Source organism: Cucurbita moschata, unplaced genomic scaffold, assembly GCF_002738365.1.
Source record: "Cucurbita moschata cultivar Rifu unplaced genomic scaffold, Cmos_1.0 Cmo_Scf00002, whole genome shotgun sequence".
In the NCBI taxonomy this organism is placed as follows: Eukaryota; Viridiplantae; Streptophyta; class Magnoliopsida; order Cucurbitales; family Cucurbitaceae; genus Cucurbita; species Cucurbita moschata.
The window spans coordinates 1,650,739-1,676,423 of NW_019268518.1; the positions used below are offsets into that span (position 1 = coordinate 1,650,739).

Consider the following 25,685-nt stretch of genomic DNA (forward strand, 5'->3'; position numbering starts at 1 on the left):
CGGCTTGGACCGCACGTGCTGAATGTTGAGCCGCGCGTCATGGTAACTAAGCCACACCTGGGTTTGCGCCACACATGCATTGGGCAAGTTTGGCGTGTGTGTGCTGAGGCTTCAACGTGGGCTGTGTTGACTCCTTGGGGCGACAGTTGGTGGGTTGAGTTGGGCTGTGTTGACTCCTTGGACCCATGTCTTTAAGGGAACAGATATAATTTTGATTAAATATATAATAAATTAAAGTTTTTATATAATAATAAAAAAGAAGTTGCAATATGAATTAATATTTAAATATGTGGTCAAATGTGAAAAGGTATAATTAGAAATGTAATTGGTAAAATCAATGTAAATGGGTTGTCCGAAAATGTAATTCCAAATATGGATAAAAAAAATGAGTTAAGAGACAAAAACATTAAAAGCTAAAATGCCACATCATTCTTAATTATACATTTGTACAAACAACTCAACAACTTCATCACCAACTTATTACTCTCCATTTTTAGAATGATAAATCATACATAATTGTATTTCTTTAATACAAAATTAATTTATAACATAATATATATATATATATATATATATATATATTTTGAGAAATGATCGTTTAACCGGCAAGGTAAGGGCTACTACATGGGGATTTGTCTCGATCTAAAAGGGAATTTCCCGTTCAGACGAAAAATTGGTAAGAGAGTTGAGAGAAATTTCTTCTAGTAAATGGAGCTAGAGACCGAGACTATATTATATATATATCTTTTTTTTTCTTAAAAAAAAAATCTAAATTCTATTTATGCATATAAATAAAAATATACTTTTAAAGAGACTGCAACGACCCTAATTTCCAAAAGGAACTAGAGTCGCTACTATATACATGATATAATCTTTTTATACAGAAACATTCATTTAAAATAATTTCACAAAATGATGTCATGAACTAATACAATTAAGATAGGGTTTTAAAGTAAAACAAAGGAAATATTTGAAGTAAATTAAAATAAAACAAATGAGAATATTGGAAGAGCACTGACCTATACTAACATAAAGTCTACGAAAAATGAATGCAACTATCCTATATAGGTTCTATGGTCTTTGATGTGATGTTGCTGTCAACCGTACAGTGGTGTCTTATGTTTACTTGAAATATAAAAGTAGCATGTGACTTGAGTATTTTTAGAAATACATAGTGAGTGACTCCGCTGTTGAAGTTAGAAATGCAAACATATGCAACATGAATGAAACCTATCATTTAAAGCGTATTCTCTTAAGTGGCCTTCCAGTTCGGGTAATCGGACGTGTATTTACTACTCTACACATGACCCATATATGCAAATATGGACCCAATAGGCTGTTCGCACACTCCATGGGCCTCGTACTAGTTGGGCTAGCATCTCTGATGCTGTTGTTAGACTCCCAAAAGGAATAACGATTGTCGTAGCATCATGTTAAACATGATGATCATTTTCCTTTTCATAACGTACACGTCTCTACTCGTCATAAGAAAAAATATCCCAATGCATGTGAACGTACATTATGCATGAGGTCCCAACATTTTTCATAGTAAATAAATCATGTAAGGCAACTTCTCTTTATTCATTTCATTTATAACATAGCCTTCAAAACATGTCTCGAGAGCTGTACGTCATAAATCGTCTTTAATTGTCGGTTCTAGTATCGAGCGAAAGGTGTAACCTATGGATTAAGTCAACCCTACTCCACTAGTAAAAATATTCACTAGTAAAAATAGGTAGCAGAGGGGAAGAAGCACTACACCTAGGAATCAACAACACGAAAACTTTGTTATAAATTATCCCTTTTCCTTATCGGGATCGGAACTTAGAAAAATGGTTGGGACAACAAACATCCATCTCGTTTGTATTTTGGATACCTGTATAACCATCGAAGACTGTTGAAGTGACTAATTCCTTAATCTCAAAATATTTCGTCGCATGTCATACATGTTACAGCATATCATGACACTTCGTAGCTTATCATAGTTCGTCAAAACATAATGTGACATTCATTTATATTATAATGTTACCGAGCATACGTAGGTATATCATGTAACAATCCATATCATATCATTACAACATGTCATATTGTACTATACACCATGTCGTACCACATATCATGTCATGCAACATATCATATCACAAACACAAAACACATATCAAACACATGACACATGTGGGGCATGTGTCATCATGCATAACAAAAATCTTCTAATCATATCGATAGTAAGATCGCTTGCTTGTTTGGCCTTAGCCGACATTCTATCTTATTTTCGAAACTGGCTTGACTAGTCCCTCAAAATTGGTAAGGACCCACGCGAACATGTTGCATATAAAACTCCTACGGCTCCTAATCATAATTTTAATAGGACGCCCATTTTGACTGCTTGAAGACGGTTGGGGGTAGGCCATAATATTATCCATTAAATATAAATATATTAAACGTATGTATTTTTCAAATAAATAAAATAAATAACAAAAAATAAAATGATATTAAAATCAATTTAGTGGTTATTTTCTTCCTTGGAAAAACCAGCGTACTGCTTCGCCTCCATCTCTTTCCTTTTTTCTTCCATTGCTCTCTTTTCTTCTCTCTGTTTCGACGACGCCATTGAAACCCTCGTTCTGTGTTTTAGATCCATTGCGTCTCAATCTGTTTAAGGTTTTTGCATTCGAACTTATCTTCTTCGATTCGATTTGCCTGGATTTTTTGGCGAACCACAGGAGGGCTCTGTTTTCGTCTCTCTCACATTTTGGAACCCGATTGCCTGTTTGATTCTATCTCGCAATCAATCGTTACTCTTCTGTGCTTCGGGATTTTGGTTCCAATCTGATTGGTTTTTAGCGAGATTGTTACTTTGTGCATTTCCTTGACTTTTATTGTGGATTTTAGGACTGCGGATTGCGATTTTCCGGAGCTGTTTTTCGTTTGGTTTTCGAAATATAATGTTAGGTGCTGGATTGCAGTTTGGTCGTGGTTGTGGTGATGATAGGTTTTACAATTCGACGAAAGCTCGTAGGGTGAATCAGGGACGTCAAAATGATCAGCTCCGTAGAGCTCAGAGCGACGTTTCTGCAGGTCAATCTCCTGTGGTTAAACCGACCACGGTGTCCTCGGTGACTAGAGAAACCGAGAGCGGAGATGCGTGTGAAGAGCTCCCCAAATCTATTTCGATGTCGGCCTTTGAGCCAGTGGTATCGTCGCTGAGTAATCTGCAGCGGTTTTTGCAGTCTATCGCGCCATCTGTACCTGCACAGTACCTCTCAAAGGTTTGAATCGATTGGAAGTTTCTCTTCCATTGGCTAATATTTTGTTTTCTTTAGTGTGAAAAAGTCGATTCTCAAATGTTTTAAGTCTTTACCTTTTGTGGCTCTCGGTATGGCCCTCCTAATTCTGATAAGCGGATTGATGTTTGAGTTTTTGGTTCAATTCTGAACCGTATAACAAATAAGGGATTATGCGAAGAAGAAAGCTAGTTTGGTTGTGGGAATTGCTTCGAGGGATAATATACAGATTGCAGTTGAAATTTTAATGTCTTTCCTTTTTCTATCGCCTCAAGTTTATCAAGGATCAGCGAATGAGGGTTTATTTTTTTTTCATAGCTAGTATCAACTTTAAAGTCTCAATTAATGATCCCAATAGTTTACTGTTCCTCTGATATTGTCTTCATTTGTTTTTCATTGCAGACAACGGTAAAGGGTTGGAGAACCTGTGACGGAGAATTTCAACCATACTTTGTCCTAGGTGATTTGTGGGAGTCTTTTAAGGAATGGAGTGCTTATGGTGCAGGTGTGCCTCTTGTACTAAACGACAGTGACAGTGTTATCCAGTATTATGTACCATATTTATCCGGTATACAGATATATGGTGAATCCTTGAAGTCCTCTGCAAAGTTAAGGTATTCTCGTTAACTGGAAATAAATTTTGTCTATACAATTCTTTGCATTTTTTTTTCTAAATTATTTCTGATAAGCTGTTTGTATGAATTTATTGGTGAAATATAGCCAAATGTTCAAGTGAGGGTCAATTTCTGTGGATGTCTTTTTTGTTTTTTCATATCATGCATACTTATATTCTTGATTCAATCATTAGAAAGATTATCGAACTGTTCAAGAATTTTTCTTGGGCAAAAGAACTGTAGGAGTTGATAGCTAATATTTGGTTCGACGATGTTATAAATTGTAATAAGTTCGTCAATATGTGTTATGTAACACTTGAGAATTCAATCTAAAAGTCTTGTTGAAGAATAAGACCTTTAGTTATAAATTATCCAAGAATCTCAAAAACGATAAGGAATCGAGCCAAGGGAAAATTTTGGAACGGATTACTTTGATGGTCAAGATCAAGAGTACAAAAAAACTCGTTTCTAAACTCATGATTCAAATCACTCCACAAAATAGCTTAATCAAGGCTACTTGAATGACTCTGGCATGCAAATCAAAACATAAGAAATTTCAAGTAACAAACTTATGACCTAAAATGCATAATAGGTTACTTTCATTTTAATATCCAAAATCTTCATATTAAAGCAACAAGATGAATGACTATTTATAACCTTGAAAGTAAACCTCAGAGTAACTTAGGGTCAATTGAAAGGTTGTAACTCTCATGTTCATCAATGATCACTAGCTAATGGTAACTTATAACCTTAAAAATAATTCTCTAATAATAATAATAATAATAATAAATCTTCTTAAATCCGAGAATTAATATTTTTATAAGCTAACCGAAAGTTTGTAACCTATCTAAGAATAATTGAAAGGTCACTTGATGCAGTTTGAAGTAGATTGCCTTATTCCGTATCATGCAACCTGGTGAAGGGGTAAAGACCAAGCATTATTTTATTGACAGATTATGATAAATTCTCTCTGGTTTGATGTAAAAATTAACCAAATAAAGCCTTGCGTAAGTTCAATGAACCAATTTGAAGGATAACGTATTTTAATTCACTAAATAAGTGTTTAAAGTTTAACATTGAGTTGGTACTCAGTATACTGAATACTTGGTATTTTAGCATGGACTTTTCTATGTGATGTAGGCAACCAGGTGAGGACAGTGATAGTGATTTCAGAGATTCTAGTAGTGATGGTAGTAGTGATTCAGAAGCTGAACGAGCTCTAAAATACATGGAGAAACAACTCAATCATCACAACTTATCTTCTGAGATTTCTCGTAGAATGGATAGGATATCTTTGCGGGACCAGCTAATTGGACTTCAAGAAGACTGTTCTAGTGACGAGGCTGAATCTCCTAATCCTCAAGGCCAGCTACTATTTGAGCATCTTGAACGGGATTTGCCTTATAGTCGTGAACCTTTAGCAGATAAGGCATGTAAATGCTTAAACAGAACCCCTCCCCTATTGAAATCAGAAGAAAATAAAATACATAAATCCTTGCCTTTTATCCCTCATAACCTTACTGTAGTATATTTTCTCCAGATATCAGATCTTGCCTTCCAGTTCCCTGAGCTCAGGACATTACGAAGTTGTGATCTATTGCCTTCCAGCTGGTTTTCTGTGGCATGGTACTGTCAAGCCTTGAAGCTAATTGGATTAATTGGACACTTTTTTACTTGCATGAATCACTTATTGTGTTTTGGTGGTTCATTCTTAGGTATCCAATTTACAGGATTCCAACTGGACCAACATTAAAGGATCTGGATGCCTGCTTCCTCACCTTTCATTATTTGTCTACGCCAATGGGAGGTAGTCTATTTCTGTCTCTGCTTCTTAAATGTCTAATTTTTTTGTGTGGAGGTGTAGTTCATTTAATTTCCTTGTTTTCTTTTGCGCTTCATAATGTTTTTACCTGTCTTTATGTATATAGAAGACTTTTTCTGTCTCCCTGCTCTTCTGTCTTAACTGAGGTTGATGGCAGCTTCAAACAGTACTTTGACAATGCTTGGAATTAGGGATTCTTTGTGTAGCAACGCTCTATTATGTTTCACAACTTCATTTTCATATTTTTCTTCACTGAAACCATCTTAAGGAATACAACTTCCACTGCTAAGTTTATTGTCTGTATTTGTTATTTACTCAAACTTTATTGGAGATTGGTCGACGATTTTGTGTTAAAATGGTTTTCATTCATAAATTTGTGCTCTTCATGCAAGTATTCATGGATGACTTGGTATCTTAAGAACAAAATACCAATGGTTTATATTTTACCAAGTTATATATAGAAGATTTAGCCCGCACATTGCAACTGTTTTGATACAGACCAGCGTACACTAATCCAATAAGTTCTGACTTTTGTCTATGGCTTCGCTGTTATTTTGTTGCGTATGCATTTGAAATAAGCTGGTAATAAACTGGTAATTGTCTCCTCATGGTTGTAACTTTAAAACAAGTTCTAGTGCTCCATGCCACTCTGCGAATTTACAAATATAATTGCATCTGGGCAAGTTGTATCCAGATTGTTGATAATATGATGGGCCTCTTCACATCTTACATCTTAAATTTTTTTGGTACCGATTCTTCATTTATTTTAATTTCAGGGGGACGCAGTGTACAAGGTCCTGTACTAACGTATCCCAGTGAGATAGATGGTATCCCTAAGATGTCACTGCCAGTTTTTGGTCTAGCTTCATACAAGTTTAGAGGGTCTTTATGGACTCCAAATGGCAGATTCGAGTGGCAATTGGCAAAGTCACTTTTGCAGGATGCTGAGGATTGGTTGAGACAACGCCAAGTAAACCACCCCGACTTCCTCTTCTTCAGGCGACGGTGAAGTTCTGGTAACTTCTACGAGATCTAAAGGTGGAAATCAAGATATCATAGTATTCAGTACCATGTCGTGATTTGTGGGCACTGTTCTAATTTTGGAAAATGGGAAGGAAAAAGGAAAAGGAAAAAAAAAAAAGAAAAAGGAAAAAGGAAAAAGGAAAAAGGAAAAGACCAATTTGGGATGGAATTGGAAGTGGGGGAGGATGGTGGATGTTGAATTAAACAAGGCTCAATCGAAGGTCAAAATTGGAAGAAGCAATAAAGGAAAAGCAAAAATACTGTTGGATGAAGTTGTTGCAAACCATCGCTCAGAGTCGGACGGACGAACTTGGTGCTTTTGCTGCATAGTAGCAGGTTTTATCCTTTCTTTTTACTCTTTAAGTTACTGAAAGTTTCATCTTAATAAGTTATTAACCGTAGGTGAAATGCAAGAAAAAAGAAACAGGCCTTTTTTACTGTCCTGAGGATGTTTAGAATGTAAAGTATGGAGAGGGGATTTTTGATAGGAAGGTTATGTTAGGAGTAAGCTATGGATCCCCCTCCCAATGTATTTGGATGCTTGTTATGTGCCTTAGTTACAATCGAAAATTGTATAATTTGTTACGAAGAGCTTCGTTATCAATGAACCATTAATTCAAGCTCCATCGTTTTATTCCTTCGTTATCAATGAATGTTTATGCAGGTTTGATGCATTGTTTTGGTGTTTCAAACTTGTTGTATCGAATGGCTGAATGGATCAGTAGCAGTAATATCTGGTATCATATATTTGCTTGCTGTCCATGCTCTTTGCGTTTTGGATTCTTTTTCATCAAGTTTGAAACTAGTGTTGGGTTGTGTGTTTGTTTCATGAGCTTCAACTTTTCAACTTTTCAACTTTATTTCTTGATTAAGAAGATATGATGTTATATAAAATTGTTCTGGTGAGCCACAGTTATTCTAGAAGGGAAAAATGTTTCATGAATGCACTATTGATATTGAAATGCTTTTAACTTCGGTCTACAAAATTACTTGGTTGTATTATATTTTTGGATTTTTGATGTAAAGCTGCCCAAGGGACAAGGGAAAAGGTCCTTTGCGGGTGAGTATAAGAATTTATTCAAATTTATTCAAACTGAATTTGAATGAACGATTTGGGGAATCATGTTTTGTTTTTTAGAAATTGATTGTTTCAGGTAGGAAAGTGTTGTTATTTTTACAATTCACTCAAATCAAAAGTTGGTAAGTTCATAGAATCAGTGTTTAGAAGTAGAGTAACTCAACATCCAAGACATATATGATATGAAACCACTTCATAGACCAGCCAATGCCAGGCATCAATTCAAAAACAACTAAAATGAAAGAAAAGAGAGTATGCACTAAAATCCTTTTGTGGAAAAATTCAATGTGGCAACCAATCGGGATGAAGATTCTTCTCTAAATTATGAGAAGCAAATCTTTGTAGAACTAAAAAAGGATTTTGGCTTTAGGAGGGATAGCTTAGAGTTGAGTTTTGGTTATATATATAATATCCACACTTGGAAGAATAAAAGGTAAGATTTATGAGATTTTGGCTTCAATTTTTCCTCAGATTAGTAAGATTTTGATGGACTAAGGTTTTGAGTTTTTAATAGGTTAATCTAGGAATGTTTTGTCACGTTTTGTAAGTAAGGAAATTTGAGGAAGAATTAGGCTAGAAGTAGGAGTTTCGACTGTGGTTTCTATCAAGTGCCACTGTGTTGAATTCTTCCTAGGTTGATTATTAATTATGAGAAAATTTGTTTGATTATTAATTATGAGAAAATTTATTTTAAAAAGATGGATTAAAACTCTATAATTATGGTTAAAACTCTATGGTGTAAGAACAAGTTAAATTAAGATTTGTAGGAAAAGTTGTGCGAATGAGGGTGAGCCCGATCAGTTGTTAGGAAGAATTGAAAAAAACTAATGGAAAATCTAAAAATATCGACCTTTAAAAAATACTCAAACTTTCAAATGTAATAATTTAAAAAGTATCCATAGACATTTTTATCACAATCAGAAAAATTTTAATTTTTTTTAATAAAAAATAAAGATGTTAATGCTATTTTTAAAATATTATAGTTATTTTTTAATATATTTAAATTTTTTTTAAAAAAGTTAAAGGTATCAATAATTTTTTTTAGTTGGGAAGGGTCAAAATACTCACCATTTTTTTACTCAAAATTAAAGGTAAATTTTTTTTTTAGATTTAAATATATATATATCTATACCATACATTAGTAACTAGAACAAATAGAAGACTAAACATTAGAAGAGAATAAAGAGAAGGAAAAACAATATATTTTTCCATCAGCGTTAAAAACTCGAGAATTTATTTAATTTAGATTACTCAACTTAAATTATAAAAATTAGATTAAATTACAATCAACTACGGAAGAAGATCACGATGATAGTGAGAACTTCAAATCGAGTAAATTCTTAAATAAAAAAAAGACAAATCAGAGGCCAAAACGATATACTTATAGCTTGATCTTTAGAGCTACTAACGAAATGGGACATGATTGTCGAGCAATTAGAAAAAACAAGGATAAACATCAGTAATATCTACGAAAACAATATGGTGATCGTAAACAAAAAGACATAATATTACAAAGATATAACATATTTTGTCTTCGTGATATCAAGTTGTCAATTCGAGCATAATTTAGTAGACAATACATTAATTATTATATCAAGTATTGAAGATTGAACTTTTCCATTTATAGTTATTGAGCTGAAAAAACAACAGTCATGTCTAATTACATAAAATTATCTCGAACACAATACACAACACACCCCTGTAACTTTGTTTTAACTATTTTAGCATAAATTATATAACATAACTATTGATTTAAGCAATGAAAATGGGGAGTCTGGTGGAGGTGGAGGTTAATTTGGTAATTTGTAGTATTTTTTTTAATAGAAAACTAAAATATCACGCCGACCATCAAATACCGACCTTCTCAAAGATTTAATGGAATGGCCCCCTTACCACCGGGGATTCATTCCACTATTCCGATGGGGGTTCTTTTCACCCTTCCCTCACGGTACTACTTCACTATCGGTCACCCAGGAGTATTTAGCCTTGCAAGGTGGTCCTTGCTGATTCACACGGGATTCCACGTGCCCCATGCTACTCGGGTCAGAGCGTAAGCTAGTGATTTAAGGGGGCTTTTCGAGAACGTATTAGAAAGAGTGTATTTATAGTTTGGGAGAGTAACGGGGTTTGTGGCGAATGCTTCTATCCCTATTAGGTATCATTTTGTTGAGGGTACTTTTAGTTGTTACACACATTAGACTTATTCTATTTTAGACGTATTTTCAAATGTTCTAATTTAGTTCTGTTATCTTTTATAAATGTTAAAAAATAGGTCTACGTGAAAACGTAAATTATTATTACTATTTAATTAATTTTTAATAAAAGTTTACTTCAAATAACTAATTTAAAAATTTATTGAACATTTGAAAATAAATAAACGAAAATAAAATAAAATTGAGAGTATAATTAAAATGATATTTTATTGTAAATAGAAAAATAGTTGAGAGGGCGTTTTGGGAATATGATTGGAATTGAAAAAGCCTCCGATTATTTGTCCCTCAGCTACTACTATCCTAACTAATTTTTATTTATTTTTATTTTTATTTTTATTTTGCAGATAAGTCCTTCAAAAGTTCTAAATTTGCTGATTTGCCCCTCCCCGCCCTCCAGTATTTGTCCAATGATTAACGGCTACTATCTTCACGTGCCAATTTATCGTACTTTACCGCCCATTTCATTATATCACGAGATTAGGGAGAAAACCTCGTTATTTGTTTATTTTTATTTAAAAATTAAATTGACCTAAAAATTTGTTCCTAATTTGCGAAATTTTCAAAAATTATATGAAGCTAAATAGAAATAAATATAAGATATATAAATTATAGTACTTAATATTTTTTTTAAAAAAAAATTAGCCTCTATTATTAAACATTTTTAATTTATTTTTAAAAATATTACATTATATCACATGTGGATGTGAGAGTGAGTATTGAAGCAAGTCCTCTTAGAAAAAAATAGAATTCTCCCCTATAGATTTTACATTAATTAAAAAATAATTGAAATAGTTTAATTCAGTTAAAATAATCAGGATGTACACCAATTGGACCATCTAGACATTTCAAGTTGGCTGGGTTGGAGACGAGAGCAACTCCGATAAAATTCATAATCCATCCCTCTATTTTCAAGTTGAATGGTTGTCAAGTTGTTCTTTTTTTTTTTTTTTTTTTAATTATTTTAAACAATCATACTTATTCACAAATATAAGTTATATTAATAACTAAAATCTCATAAAACTCAAATATAAAATATTTACACGTCATAACACATCATTAACATCGGTTCTAAACATCCAATATTCTTAATCTTCACAATAATCTTAAAAAAATTATTGGATTGGTTGAGTTGACCTGATCAGAAAAATGTCAACCTACGAACCGACCCGAAAACAATGATATTGAAATATTGTTAGAGAATGTTGAAAATTGTTAAAAGAATAGGGAGTATATTGAAATATTGAATAGGGGAGTAAAGGGAAAATGATTAAGATATTAGGGTTATGATAATGAATGTAAAGTGTGTGGTTGGTTGTAGGGGGAAGGGAGTTAGGTTTAGATTGGAAGAGTTGATGTATGTATGTTGGTGGCACTCATCATTAATTATGATTAATTACCATTTAATTATTTTATTACTTTATAATTTGATTATTTAATATTGCATTGCTTTTCTCACTTATCCATTTTGGGACCATCTTCTTTTTTTTTTTTTTCTATACTTATGATAATCTTTGTAAACGTATTTAATAAAAATATTATGTCACGATCATCTTATAACAACTTTTTAGACATGGGTATACATTTATTAATGGATACTAATTTCATATTATTATTAATTTTTTACAATAAAAATTATATTATTAATATCTTAAAATAAAAAATAAAGTCAAGGATTTATATATTTTATCATTAAAGAGATAAAATCAAATAAATATTTTAAAATTTTAGATACCAAAATAAAATAAATTAAAATATTTAAGAAAATGAGATCAAACAACTAATATTTTATTTGAAAGTAAGGAAAATTTCGATTATTATTATTATTTTTTATATTGTTCTATTATATCTCTGTATTTTCAATTATTTAAATTCAGTAAATGTATTTTTTAATAAAAATTATTATTATTAATGTATCATGATTGGGTGATGTTAAAAAAAATGATGTGAATAGAAAAGTATTGGATGAATTCTTATTTTTTTTTGTTGGATGAAAGTCCTACTTCTTATATTTAAAGTCGATAATATCATATTATTGTAGAAAAGTATTGAGTTGTGTTCATCTAACATGATATCTGAGCTATACCCCAAACTTAGCCACATGCTCTGAGCTTAGCCATATCGAATGAAGGAGACTCCAGAAGAAAAAGAAGTCAAGACTTCTCGAAAGTATAGCAAAAAAAATGACTAATACTCCAAAAGAAAAAGGAAGCGAATCTCGTTTAATGGGAGGCGTACTTTCGAGGGGAGGGGTCGGATGAAATCTGCATTGGTATCTAATACTAAGCAATATGTGGCCATAAAACAATGGAAGTGGAGGTTGCATGCTTCCAATTCCATTTTCTGTTGTTCATTTCTTTTCCTCTCCACCTTTTGCAGCCTCAGTTTGTTAGACTGTAAGTTGTGTTGTTGCTTGGAAATGCTCTGTTTCTCCTTCCAAAATGTGGCTCTGTTTCTCCTTCTTCTATGCTCCTCCTCTCATTGTCTTCTTGTAACTTCTTTGAATCATGAAGGGTTTATGCTTTTGTCATTTAAGCGCTCCATTTTCGAAGACCCACATGGGGCTTTGACCGATTGGGATTCCTCTGATGAAACCCCTTGTTCTTGGAATGGCGTTGGCTGTATACACCAAATTGTTGTTTCCCTTACGTTTCCTAAGAACAATCTATATGGGTTTCTTCCTTCTTCTCTCGGGGCTCTTTCTGGCCTCCGCCATGTCAATTTCAGGAACAATAGGCTGTTTGGGAGCTTGCCTTCACCGCTCTTTTCCGCTCAACGCCTACAAAGCTTGGTTCTCTATGGGAATTCCTTTTCTGGGTCTGTTCCAAATGGGATTGGTAAGCTTAAATTCCTTCAAACTCTGGATTTATCTCAAAATTTCTTTAATGGCTCCTTACCCACTTCGATTCTTCAATGCAAGAGGCTTAAAACCCTTGATCTTAGTCAGAATAACTTCACTGGTTCACTGCCTCATGGGTTTGGAACTAGCTTGAGTTCTTTGGAGAAACTTGATCTTTCATTCAACAGCTTTGATGGTTCTGTTCCTAATGATTTGGGGAATTTGGGTAGCTTACAAGGAACTCTTGACTTGTCTCATAATCATTTTTCTGGTTCAATCCCTTCTAGCCTTGGGAACTTACCTGAAAAGGTGTACATTGATCTCAGCCACAACAATTTGAATGGTCCAATACCCCAAAATGGTGCTCTTATGAACAGAGGACCCACTGCTTTTATTGGGAATCCTGGGCTCTGTGGCTCCCCATTGAAGAACACATGTTCTTCACCATCATTGCTGCCATTTCTCCCAAGGACTTATGGTGAAAACGCTAAGAAGGCTAGTGGATTAAGTAAGAGTGCTGTGATTGCTATAGTACTTGGTGATATGATTGGCATATGTTTAGTTGGGTTATTGATCTCATATTGTTATTCTAAACTGTTCAATCCAAGAAACAGCAGAGAATGTTTATGTTTCAGGAAGGATGAATCCGAGACGGTTTCACAGAATGTCGAGCAGCTCGATCTCGTGGCATTGGATGAACAAGTTGAGTTTGATCTTGATGAACTTCTGAAAGCATCAGCATTCATTCTTAGCAAAAGTGGGATTGGGATAATGTATAAAGTGGTGCTCGACAATGGCGTTACGTTGGCCGTGCGTCGATTAGGCGAAGGCGGTTCTCAAAGGCTCAAAGAGTTTCAAACAGAAGTAGAAGCCATAGCAAAGCTAAGACATCCTAATCTTGTCACTCTTAGAGCCTATTACTGGTCTGTTGATGAGAAGCTGCTCATTTATGAGTTCATACCAAATCAAAACCTGGCCACTGCCATTCATGGTAAAATTTCACAACTTTTGTGCACAAAAGATTATAAATGAATGATCGTAGTGAAGCTATATATCTCGTAAAACTATATATGGTAGACAGTTATATATAGTATAAAGTTATATACGGTAAACCATTTAGACAGTGTTTTGAAAATGTACTTTCTACATTCTCTGTATTCTCTATTATTGTGTATACTTGATTTAGCTAATATTCTTCGTTGCATTTTCTCTCTTTTATTCTTTGTGTTCATCTAGATCGAGTGTGTGCATTGTTGTACGATCCCAACACTTATATGCTTGTATGTTCCATATTATTTAAAATATCGACAGGAAAGCGAGAAATGGAAGCTTTCACGCCGTTATCTTGGTCTGTAAGGCTAAAGATCATGAAAGGAATTGCTAAAGGAATGGTTTATCTCCATGAATTCAGCCCCAAGAAGTATGTTCATGGAGATTTGAAGCCCAACAACATACTTCTCAGTGAGAACATGGAAGCCAAAGTTTCAGACTTTGGCTTAGCTCGACTTGCCAACATAGCTGGAGTAACCCCGACCGTACAATCGAATCGAATGGCATCGAATAAACCATTAGATCCAAAGCCATTGAAAACCGTAACGTCCGAGATCATTTGCAGTTCATCTTCCAACACTAGAACCTATTATCAAGCTCCTGAATCACTCAAAGTCTTGAAACCATCTCAAAAATGGGATGTTTACTCATATGGTATGATCTTACTTGAAATGATCACTGGAAGATTCCCATTAATCCAAGTGAGTTCTTCCTCTGAAATGGATCTTGTTCATTGGATCCAACTCTGCATTGAAGAACAAAAGCCAATTTCAGAAGTCATTGATCCATATCTAGTTCGAGATGCAGATAACGAAGAAGAGATCGTCTCGGTACTAAAACTTGCAATGGCTTGTGTTCATGGAATCCCTGAAAGGAGACCTTCCATGAGACACATCTCCGATGTGCTCGAAAGGGTATCGTTTGAACCGAGGAATTAAAAATCCGAGCCGTTCCGATAGAGATGGAAGTTTGTGTATTGGTTAAGACGACAGGATAAAGATGGTAATAACTTTATTTTGATGTTTTTAAGATTGTTGTGTTGTGTTAGCTGTGTGGTCTGCCCTAAGAGCATGCTTTTTTTTTTTTTTTTATAGGTTTCATTAAAAAAATGTTTAGATTATGGTGGGAAGTTGTCTTCTTCTTCTTGCTCTTTTTGCAGACCTTTGGCATCCTCATGTTCTAATTCAATAAACACATTTCTCTATTATTTGCTCCATCTTACTTTATTGTTATGCTAAATATTCTTTTATTATAATAAGTAATGGAAGTAATGATACAATGTTACATTTAATATTTTAAGCTAATCATACCAATATGGGCTTTTCCATAAATAACTCGAATGAATATAAAGTATTGATGCATCAATCTAATAAGTTGTAGACAACCGTTGCTGCTTCTTTAGAAAATCTCTAAACCAAAATGACATGATTAAAGTTTACTGTTCCAGCTTCATCGGCTACACAGAAATCAAAACATCATCTTTAGAACTCTAGACACTAATGGAGATAGAACTAGTAAAGATAATTCGACCAAAAATTGAAGACGAAAACTTAACTTACTTTTAATTTAACAACAATATGTAAGGTAGAGATTCAGACCTTTAATTCTTTGGTCATAATTTTTGTCTCAATCAATTGAACTATGTTCAAGTTTAACAAAATTTAACCTAGCAACAACGAGACAACTTAAGACTTGAAAACTCGAACTAAAGATGATTATTTTAAATTAATTATGAACCGTCTGTTGATAGTTGAAATTATTCGAGGAGATCATCACAATGAGGCTGCTAGTTTTTTCACTATTAGAAATAGGAGAGAAATTGTAAAAGTATCTTTCTTTTACATAGGACCGTTGTTAAGGGTACGTAAATATGTGCATACAAAGCGCATTTCAAATCAACGATTCATCATTGGTGAGTGACCGGAAATGACAAAATGAATTTCAAAAAAGAAAAAAACAAAAATGGGAATAGTGAATTATAGGCATCATGATTGAAGACAATGAGAAAAGGAGAAGAAGAGCAAATATTTATGTGAGAGTTTTTGTATTATGTTTTGGACATTATGGGATAATGTCTGAAACGACACATCTTTTTCTTTAAAGATGCCAAACCAAACAACACACCTCAACTTTGTCCATTTTTGTGTCCTCTTCTGCCTCCTCCTCTCACCTTTATTCTCTCCATTTCTTAAAAAAATACTTTCTTGTGTGTTCTCAGAGGAAGAAATGTATTATATTAAAAAAAAGAATAGGGAATATCTGTTAGAATGTAGACAGAAAATCAACTTCATATAATTGAAAGAATAGTAATACTAATTAAAAAAAAAATAAAAAAAGTCAAGAAGATACGGGCTTTTTAAGCACAAGAAAACAGTCCTGATACGAAGAATGAGAAAAAGAGAAAAAAGAAAAAAGAAAAAAAAACTAGTCTATTTCATAATAGTCTAAATCGGCCCATCAAACTCCACTTGGTTCTGAGCTAATTACCTCAAAGATACTTGAATTTGCAACGTATTCCTTTGACTACTGAACCAACTCAGGGTCCTTCAAAGAAAATCATAGTAATTTACAAATTCTAATATTGTGTAAACGCTGAAAAGAGTACAAGTTCTTCAAGCATTTATATATATATATATATAATGTTATTTTGTGTGATCCGGAACTCGTACATATTGATTATCTTGACCTTTTCCAGGATAATTTTCGTTGAAACCAGAACAAGGAGATCTTGATTCAGCGTTGGTTAATGAAGCTTGCACGAAAAAGGAGTCCTCAAGTCTCCATAACCCTCTCTGCATATGGATCTCAATCCACCAAAATTTACACGTTCTGCAAGGAAATTTAGATCCCCAGGCATGTATGAACGGTAACCAACATCGACTAGGATGCGTTACATTTGAATGAATCATGGAAAGAGAAAATTTATTGAGATTTGGATAATCAAACTGCATCATGCTTGCTAATAAAATCGATAATACATGGATACACCTGCTCCGCTGCCTGCATATTTTGGAGGAATTCAATCATGGCAACATCAAATAGATTTGGAAAACAAAATAAAAAATTTTCCCATTAAATATAACTCGAATCTGCTATGAAAAGTCCATGATAGTGAATAGACGGCGGAAGGGAAGAAAATAATACCAGGCGTCCTCCAACTAAATCATAATGTGCATAATGTGGACCTCCCGGTTCTCCAAAACATTTATAGGAAACAAGGTGCTCGGGAATAAGCTTTGCTGTTTCTGCTTCAATTAAATCAATATAAGCAAGATGGAAAAGGTAGTTATATTCCACATAAACACAATGAATGTACCTTCTACAGCTACAGGTGGACAGATTAGATCTTGGTCTCCAGCAAGCGCTAAGACTGGGACATGGCATTTATGTAAATGGTCCTTGTAATAAAACGTATTACTTCTGTCTCGCAAACCACCCTCTCGAAAAGCGGTTGTAAGTTGTAAGATAAGTTTAGCGGGAATGGTGCCTACACTCATAGTTGAATTTGTGCTATGTGAGATAGTAATTATATTATGAGCATGAGAAAATAATAATATAACAATAAATAGGAAGATGGAGTTATTGGCTGGACATGGTTTCATTGGTTGGTTCTCAAGAGCATTAAATTTGCGATAACTGACAGTAGAGATCAGACATACAACTCAAGACATTTTTTTTTTTTAACATTACTTGAACTTGCAGTGAAAATCTAGAAACTTCTTGGCATCAAACAGATCTACAAACTACATTGAAAAGGCCAAGGAGGTGTCGTGGTTTTTCACAAAAGTATATCCTTGGATAATTGACTTCGGATACCTTAATGCACGTTCGAACCTCTGATGTAAGTTGAGCAAGACTTTTCAATAAGTGATCCAAAAATTTTATCAGCACCATTACCTTCAGTCCTTTTCTACATCCAAATTCTATTTCGTAAATGCTTCCCTAGTGTGTTCTGTTCTCCTCAAAGTGTTTGCTGTGTCCGTGAACAAGATTAGGAGTGTTCAGGCTTGCTGGGATGAGATCTTGGGATTTGGAGCATGTATAATATGAGGAGAAATCTAACCGATAGAGAGGACGAACAGTGGTAGGCCATTTCGGTTAAGCCAGGAACCTTCACTCCAAATCTCTAAAGACTTTGGACAGTGGATGGCCATTTACCAGGCACCATACAATTCCGGAACCTTTTCTTTTAAATATCATTTAAAGAAAACCATAACCGCCAGAAAAGCTATCGCTCCCCCATTTTCTAGAAGTGTTGATATACCTTTGTGAGTATTTAGGCTAGCTTGCGTGCACCACAACAATGCTTACATGACAACCACATGATCCTACTCCATTTAGAATATTAAATCTTAGGTACGTGACCACAATAGTTTAAACCTGTTTCCTCTAACTTGCTATTACCAATAGGCCATTTGAAAAAGGGTCTTATAAGGGGATTAAGGTCTTTGAAAGGACTTTAGTTCTTGGAGGCATCAAGTATCAAAGGGGAGATGATCTTAGGATAGTATATTAACAATGCAAGATGGTATTAAAGAATACTTTTTCTTTTAAAACAAGACCGCACTACACGCATGTCATGACTACTACAGTTCGCTTTAAACGTTGCCATGAACTTAAATATTCATAAATTCATTTCAAATATATTAGTAGCATCATAGAAAATAGTATAATTGAAAACAGGGAAAACATCCTCTCCTATCAAAATTTTAAAATGAAAGCAATTGCCCTACCTAACCTAAGGCTACAACATATGAATAAATTTAACTGTCCTGACTTTATTTCCATGACCTCCTTAGCTGGTATCGTCATCCGTATATTGGAGTCTTATTTTTCCCTAGAAAAATAATAATGTGGTTTGAGTATTTAAAAATAAGTAACCCCACTCTTGGAGTCGGGAAATGCAATCGTAGTTTATGGTAGGACCTTATCTTTCGTGACTATTCCTCGGGCTCCACTTTGGAATCACCTTTTGCAATGTTTCAGTTGGTACACCTCCACCTAAACAGATCCAGAAGCAAGAAGCCTAATCTCTGCACCTTGAACCCCATCCGTTTTCAAAGAAGGAAATTCTCCAGCTTAACTTATCTTGGTAGGGTTGCAGCTGAGTGTCTACGGCTTGAGAAATGATAGTCTTCAACAAGAAGTCCAAATCCTTTTGGAAGTTCTTCAATCACCTTATTAGTCTCTCTTGGAGTAAATTTTAAGCTCCTTTCAGTACTTACAGCCTATCTTCTCCATGTGCAAACTGACCTTGCACGCGATTTTTGGGTTATCCTCCGCCTTTTTGTTATTTCATTCTATAATGAAATCCTCATTAAAAATTAAAAAACAAATACTCCCTATTTGAACAAGTAACTCAAAGGTAATTTTTTTTGGGACAAATTACACTTTTGGTCAATGAGTTTTGGTCTGGTTTCTATTTAATCCTAGAGGTTTTAAAACTAACAGTTTAGTCCCTAAAATTCAAAAATTAGTACTAGAAAGTCCAATTTTACTGATAGTTGACTGTTAGACCTCCAATCACGATTCTAAGAAAAGGTAACAGGGGAATTTAGTTCCGAACTTAGATTAGAAGGTTTAGTTGTAGTTGGTAATTTGAGTTGAATGTTTGAAAAGGAAGTTGAGAGAAGTTACGTGTGTTTCTTTCTTTTGTGTTGCTTTCTGTACTGTTTTCTGGATATTACATTGTTTTGTGTTAAATCAGTTTGTAAAGGTGTCGTGAGAAAGTTGACCCTCATGAATTCGTCACAAGTTGATAGGCTGTAATTCCTAATAGTGTTGTAGATAAAGAATATGACCAAATGAAAAAAAAATCATATGACGGTTAAGTTGTTGATTGAATTATGTTAACATATCATTTCTTTTTTTGTTGATTGAATTGTTGAGCTCGTTATCCCAACTCATTGCAGCAAGCTGAGCATGACATAATCTAATTAGCCAACTTAACTGCCCCAGAATCTTTCCAATAGGTTAAATAGTGATTAAGTAGTACAAGAACTATTTAAAATTATTCTCCAAATTTTGGGACTAAATAAAAACCAAACTCGAAACTTAGATATCAAAAGTATAAGTACCCTTCTTCTTTTTTTTTTTGTGCAAATGACACACCGTTTCAATTCAATATATTGAGGTGGTCTCTTTTTACTAGGGTGTTCTCTTTTTCTTTTCTTTTTTAAAGTAAAGATAACTCAAACAACTCCTTCCCCTTTGATAGACTAGTTGACTTGAAACAGACGGTTCTAAGTTGTAAGCTATATCATATAACATTACAACATTCTTGCTACAAGACAACAAACAAACAAAATTCATGCATGTGAAATCTTAGACATGGTTGACTCTCTTAACTTAATGCTAATAGCATCTCACCACGGAGAAAAGCTCAAGAAGGATCACTTACAGAAGTTGTTCAAGACGAGCTTTTTTAACATTTCAGGATCCATCATATCTTCTGCAGAAATAAGACTATTTAGCCATGATAAGACATAAGGAGAACGAGATGAAAGAGGATATGAAGCTGATAGTAAAGCTCCTAATGGAACAACTGGAACATTAAGAGCCTGTGCAGGATCTGCCTGTAAGCCAAATACAGTAATATTACTGCATAATCAAGATATTTATGACGAGTGAAGTGTTGAACTAACAAAAGGAAAAACAAAATCAAAGGTATTTGCCAACAATAGACGTTCGCTAATTACTCAGTTGAAAACATTTGCATAAAAACTTGCTTTCACTCACAAGGGGCAATAGCATTTTCAAGGCTGATTTTGAAGAAGTATAGTCAAGAGATGATGCCAAAGTAACAATAGCAGCCAATCTGGGGTCTCTTCCTTCAAAACCTTATAAGAGAGCAGACAAATGCATACAAAATTATTCCCAGCTAACAGAAAGAAAAAGAGACGTAAGGTAGTAATGCATCGTAAAGGATTTCTTTCTCCCATATGTAAATTTACGTATTAAAGATTATTACAGGATAGGAATATCCTAGCAAATGCTAACATTATAAAATAACGATGATAAAGAAATCATACATCTTACAACAACTAAAATATAAAAACTCTTCAGTGGCAGCTTAAACGTTGTTATGCAGCTGTAATGTTCAAGAACTTCACAAATATTGTATCAACTTCAATAATTTATAAATAGGCATAACAGAAGCAGTCATCCTGAGCTCATTCCTCATTATATGCAAGAAAAATCAACAAACATGTAGTACAAACAGCACTAGTAAGAGAAAATTGTTGAGAAAGAATTGATAAAAAAAACAAAACTCTAAAACTTAATAGATGTTCAATGGATCAACCTTCCTTCATCACAACAGGGGATATAATACTTTCATAAAAACCTTTCCTTCTCATTTCTTTGTTTTCTTTGAGAAGGTCCCGTTTTACTTTTCTTCTGTAATCATGAAAATGCTACAAACAGTACTACCAATTTGTTCCCAATAGTTCTTCTGTCACTTGATTAATGGCATTTCCATTGTCAACTTCAAAGGACTTCTAGTCTATATTACATATGCTAGCATCTTAGGTATGATAGAGATAATGTAGAAAGCACAGAAAACCACCTAAAAAGGGTCGAATACCAAAGAGAGTTTAGTGTGAGCAGTGTGTGTGCTAGAGAGAGAGGGAGAGAGGAAAAGCTGCAATAATTCAAAAAACAAAGCACAATACCATTTAGACACAGAAACTAAAGGATACACAAATATAACATTTAGTCACAGAAACATGAAATGCATGAGAAAGTACACAAACTTACCACAACGAGAAAGTCTTGCATAAAGCAAGATACCACCCATGGAGTGCCCAATAGCAAGCAATTTGCCATCCTTTGGCTTGCTTATAGCCATGATATAATCCATCTGCAGTCGAAGTTGACAGATTTTTTCTCTTAGTGAGTATAAAAAATTCAAATTTAAAATTAATCAAAATCTAAGATGAAAAAAGTTGAAGTTAAGTTCAGAAACTAGCCACACTTAGTGATTGTAGATATGGTCATTTCAACAAGATAAAATGTCACCTTACCGCAGCAGGAACGTCCTCCAACAGGTAATGATCAAAGTCCCAGTCATATTTTACTATTAAATCAAGTTGTTTCTGAAAATCATCAATCGTTGAAGAAAATCGATCTTGCAGATTGAATAAAGGAGGTGAAACAGATCGTTGACCTTCTTCAATAATTTCTACAAGTCTTTGACTCAAATCCCTAATCTGGCCAGCAATGACTGAGGTCTGTCCTGTTTCCAACAAATATGAAAGCTTTTCCCTTACCTCATTAAAACGTTCAGATAATTGGGAATCAACTAAAAGTTTTGAAATTTGATCAAACAGTTTGGCGGACATAATCCTTGATTGGCCTTCACTCAAAAAGCCAGATAGCCGTTCTGACAAACGCATAAAAGTTTCTGTTAACTCTGAAACTACACTTGACTCATCCCAAATTGTTGCTATTCCTATGAAGTCTTCTTCCTCAACCATAGAAAAGTCAGATTCTTTCCCATTGATGCCATTGATGCAAGTATCTGATTTTGAGAGGTCATCAAGAATTTTTGTTGACTCTTTTTCCACATGTACAGTTCCATTAATTTTGCTCTCAGAGATTGCTTCCATTTTTTCTGATTTAACTTTAGCTGAATGCTCAATTTCTTTCAAATTTGGTTCCTGCAAGCTCAGTCCTGCACCTCGAACTTCAAGAATCCATGTATCATACCCCTGACCAGACATATGCCGCGCAAAAGAACACTGCAAACGTGGAATAGCATATAAAAGAAAGGAATATATGGGTTGTTCAATCCAATGAAGCTTAGAAGATTAGTTCTTAGTGAATGATGTCATCTTTGAATACGATAGAACAGATTGCTCTCAGTGAATAGCAAACGTGGACCAGAGAGAACATGATTATACAGTAATCTCTATCAAATGTTCCTCAAAATCAAATAATAAGAATAAGAAAAATAAGTAATCAACATTAATGTCATAGCAACCTAGAGCATTTACAAATCATAAAAGACCATAAAAATCAAAACCACTTCTTAATAAACTTCAAAGTACAGCTACAATCCTAAGCGGAAGAAAATTTACCCCAGGGGCAAGATCATAACCAATAGCATTAGTTCCAACTCCGGATAATAGCAAAAGCGGATGATTCCTCGGAGGCGCCTGTAAAGGACAGAAAAGCAATTCAAAACTAAGCGGCGTACTTATTCACATCGCAAATCCACAAATTTAAAAAAAAAAAAAAAAAATTGTTCTCATCTCGAATCTCGAAGAGTACATAATCAAAACGGAATTAAAGATCACCTGAGGGGAGGGACGATAGCGCCAGAGAGCAAGCCTCCAGTCAGAATTCGGTACAGAGGCATAATGAAGCTCGTCGGCCGTACAAATCGACGGCTTCTCGGGAACTCTCACGGCAGCACATGTGGAGAAGGCTCTCAATTTGAAGGAGGGGAAGAGCAGTTTACATGGAACGGCAGCGGTTCGGCGGGGCCTAAAAGTAGGGGAGAGGGAGCGGAAGGTGGAGGAGGCGATGTGATAAGCACAGCGAATGTCGGATTGCACTGTCGCCATCGCCGGAGGCGATTGCGCAAGAGCTGGAGCGTCGTCACCGACCTACGTAATCCTTTTCTTTTCTTTTTTATTTTCTTTTTTCAATTAGTAAAATAAGGGACCGTTACTTTTTTACCCAACCAACCTATTGAATGCCTATCTTAAAATGAGTAGAAAATTCTTTTTATAATATATATATATATATATATATATATATATATATATAATATTATTAATATTGAAATAAGTTTTAAAATTTTTATGAAAATGGAAGTAAATTAAGAAGTGAAAATGGAATAGACACCCACTGGACCAGACATGTTGTAACTCGGATAAAAACACACTATTCTCACACAAAAACTCGAAATTTGAAATTTTTAATCGATGCACAATTTTTCAACACAGCCACAAAAATGAATATAGAAACGTCATTTACATTCAATTTTGATATGGACACATAATAGTTTAAGGACTTCACGGGATGAAATCAACTCCTGTGTGGACGACAAGTGTCACGGTCCTACTTTTGCAAACGTACGGCATCGTGATTTTGACAAGAAGCACAATGTTATGAGTTTCACTTTTATTGTCCCGGTACAAAGCTTAACAATTTCCTACTTCCACACAAAATGACCATCTTTCCTCACACTACAACAAAAGTTCATCATTTTAGACCTCCAAAGCTCACCTTCAATAAACCTCGGAAAACTTTTTAAATTAGTTTCATTTGTGTATGTTCGAGATATGAACAAGTTGTTTGATTATGTCCCCCTGTCAAAAAAGATAGTTGATGTGATCCCACTTCCGTAATACTTGATATCTTCGTTCATCTTAAATAATTGTTCCTAAATAGCTTAACTCCTCAATTCCATGACCGTGTCATTTGACCTAAAATAACTCCTTAGCTAGTTAATTTTTTATAGGAGACGTAGCCATCCATTGTCACTCTTTTAAGGCTTCACATGTCACAATTTGATTGATCTCTGATGTCTGTCGGTTAACCAAAACTTCATAACATCAAAATACCAGTAATTAAAAGCAGGTGTGTATCATCAAAATATTAATTAATTTGAGATCAATGATAAAAAAAAAAAAAAAAATTAACAACTTTATCTTCAAGGCTCTCAAACCTCAACCTCAATTCTTGGATGGGTATCTTGTCTAGGCGGCTAGCCGCCACAGTCTTGTCGGTTTTGGTGACAATTCTATGTAAGAGATATTTCAAAAATCAAAAATTGTCATGGACTTCTTGCAAATAAAGCATATGTTTTTCGATCTCGACCAATCTATCAACGTTGGACTTATCAAATTGCTTAGTCGTGCACATGCTTAATGATTCCACTTCTAGGAACCGACTCAACTCTAATATCAACCTCACAATTGCACTATTTTGACACTTAATAAGTCAGCCAACTAAACCATGAGTTGTTAGTAGCACAAACAATCTATACTTTACCTTCCACGGAATAAAGATAGCATTGACATAAGGAGACCAATGGATGAGTCAGTAAGTTGTTTAAAAAGTTGAAAAGAAATTTAAAAGGTAAATAAAATAAAAACATTTTTAATCAAAATAAATAAAGCTCGTTGAGGTATCCTTTTTTAAAATTAAAATTAAAAATCCAAAACATGTAAGGTACAATTTTATTATCCAATGTAAAGTTTTCATGGCATGATTATGACCGTATTTCATATTAAGATGTTTCTCCATAACTCACTTTCAAAGCTTGCTCCTCTTCTTATCAGTCGTTCATAGTCTCTCCTGCCTTCAATGATCCAATACTTGAAAAGATAATTCTTCGATTTCATGGTATTGAACCTCTACTCATCAAGTTGACGTTACTGTGTCTCTATCAGTGTCGTTTAAAAATGGTGTAACTGGGTTTCATATTTCTATCAAACTCCAATATTCCTTTGAAAATAGAAAATTCTCCATGAACATTGTTTAATGATTGTAATGACCGTTGAACTTAGGAATTAAAAGTAGCACAAATGTATTTTATATTTCGCTTACTATGTGAATTTTCGCTAGCAGCACCTAAGTTTTATTAGGCCTATGATAGCCTCTAATGAAACAGAAAACAAGTTCAAACATATGTGGTAGAACTGAATTGCTTGATTTCACAGCCCTGATACTACAATGTTGAACAGAAAATAGCTTCAAATATATATAGTGAGAACTAAATTGCTTGATTTGATAGTTCATCCTCCACGACA

The 25,685-nt window shown here is 34.2% G+C and overlaps 3 protein-coding genes across 3 annotated transcripts; 2 read left to right on the forward strand and 1 right to left on the reverse strand.

The window, feature by feature from the left end:
* The first annotated feature begins 2,520 nt into the window (after window positions 1-2,520).
* LOC111462294 lies at window positions 2,521-7,380 on the forward strand. Its single transcript, XM_023105845.1, has 6 exons — window positions 2,521-3,269; window positions 3,687-3,898; window positions 5,039-5,327; window positions 5,439-5,524; window positions 5,614-5,705; window positions 6,497-7,380. Exons 1-6 carry the CDS (start codon window positions 2,946-2,948, stop codon window positions 6,727-6,729), a joined length of 1,236 nt encoding a protein of 411 aa, XP_022961613.1. The 5' UTR covers window positions 2,521-2,945; the 3' UTR covers window positions 6,730-7,380.
* A 4,944-nt stretch (window positions 7,381-12,324) lies between these two features.
* LOC111462278 (receptor protein kinase-like protein ZAR1) lies at window positions 12,325-15,136 on the forward strand. The gene is made up of 2 exons (XM_023105844.1): window positions 12,325-13,861; window positions 14,182-15,136. The coding sequence occupies exons 1-2, from the start codon at window positions 12,451-12,453 to the stop codon at window positions 14,856-14,858; spliced, it is 2,088 nt and encodes a 695-aa protein (XP_022961612.1). The 5' UTR covers window positions 12,325-12,450; the 3' UTR covers window positions 14,859-15,136.
* A 1,182-nt stretch (window positions 15,137-16,318) lies between these two features.
* On the reverse strand, window positions 16,319-23,571 carry LOC111429673. Its single transcript, XM_023065618.1, has 9 exons — window positions 23,220-23,571; window positions 23,001-23,078; window positions 21,945-22,661; window positions 21,679-21,781; window positions 20,659-20,759; window positions 20,321-20,495; window positions 17,237-17,407; window positions 17,065-17,165; window positions 16,319-16,920 (listed from the first exon to the last, which is right to left on the reverse strand). The coding sequence occupies exons 1-9, from the start codon at window positions 23,487-23,489 to the stop codon at window positions 16,861-16,863; spliced, it is 1,776 nt and encodes a 591-aa protein (XP_022921386.1). The 5' UTR covers window positions 23,490-23,571; the 3' UTR covers window positions 16,319-16,860.
* Window positions 23,572-25,685: the final 2,114 nt, after the last annotated feature.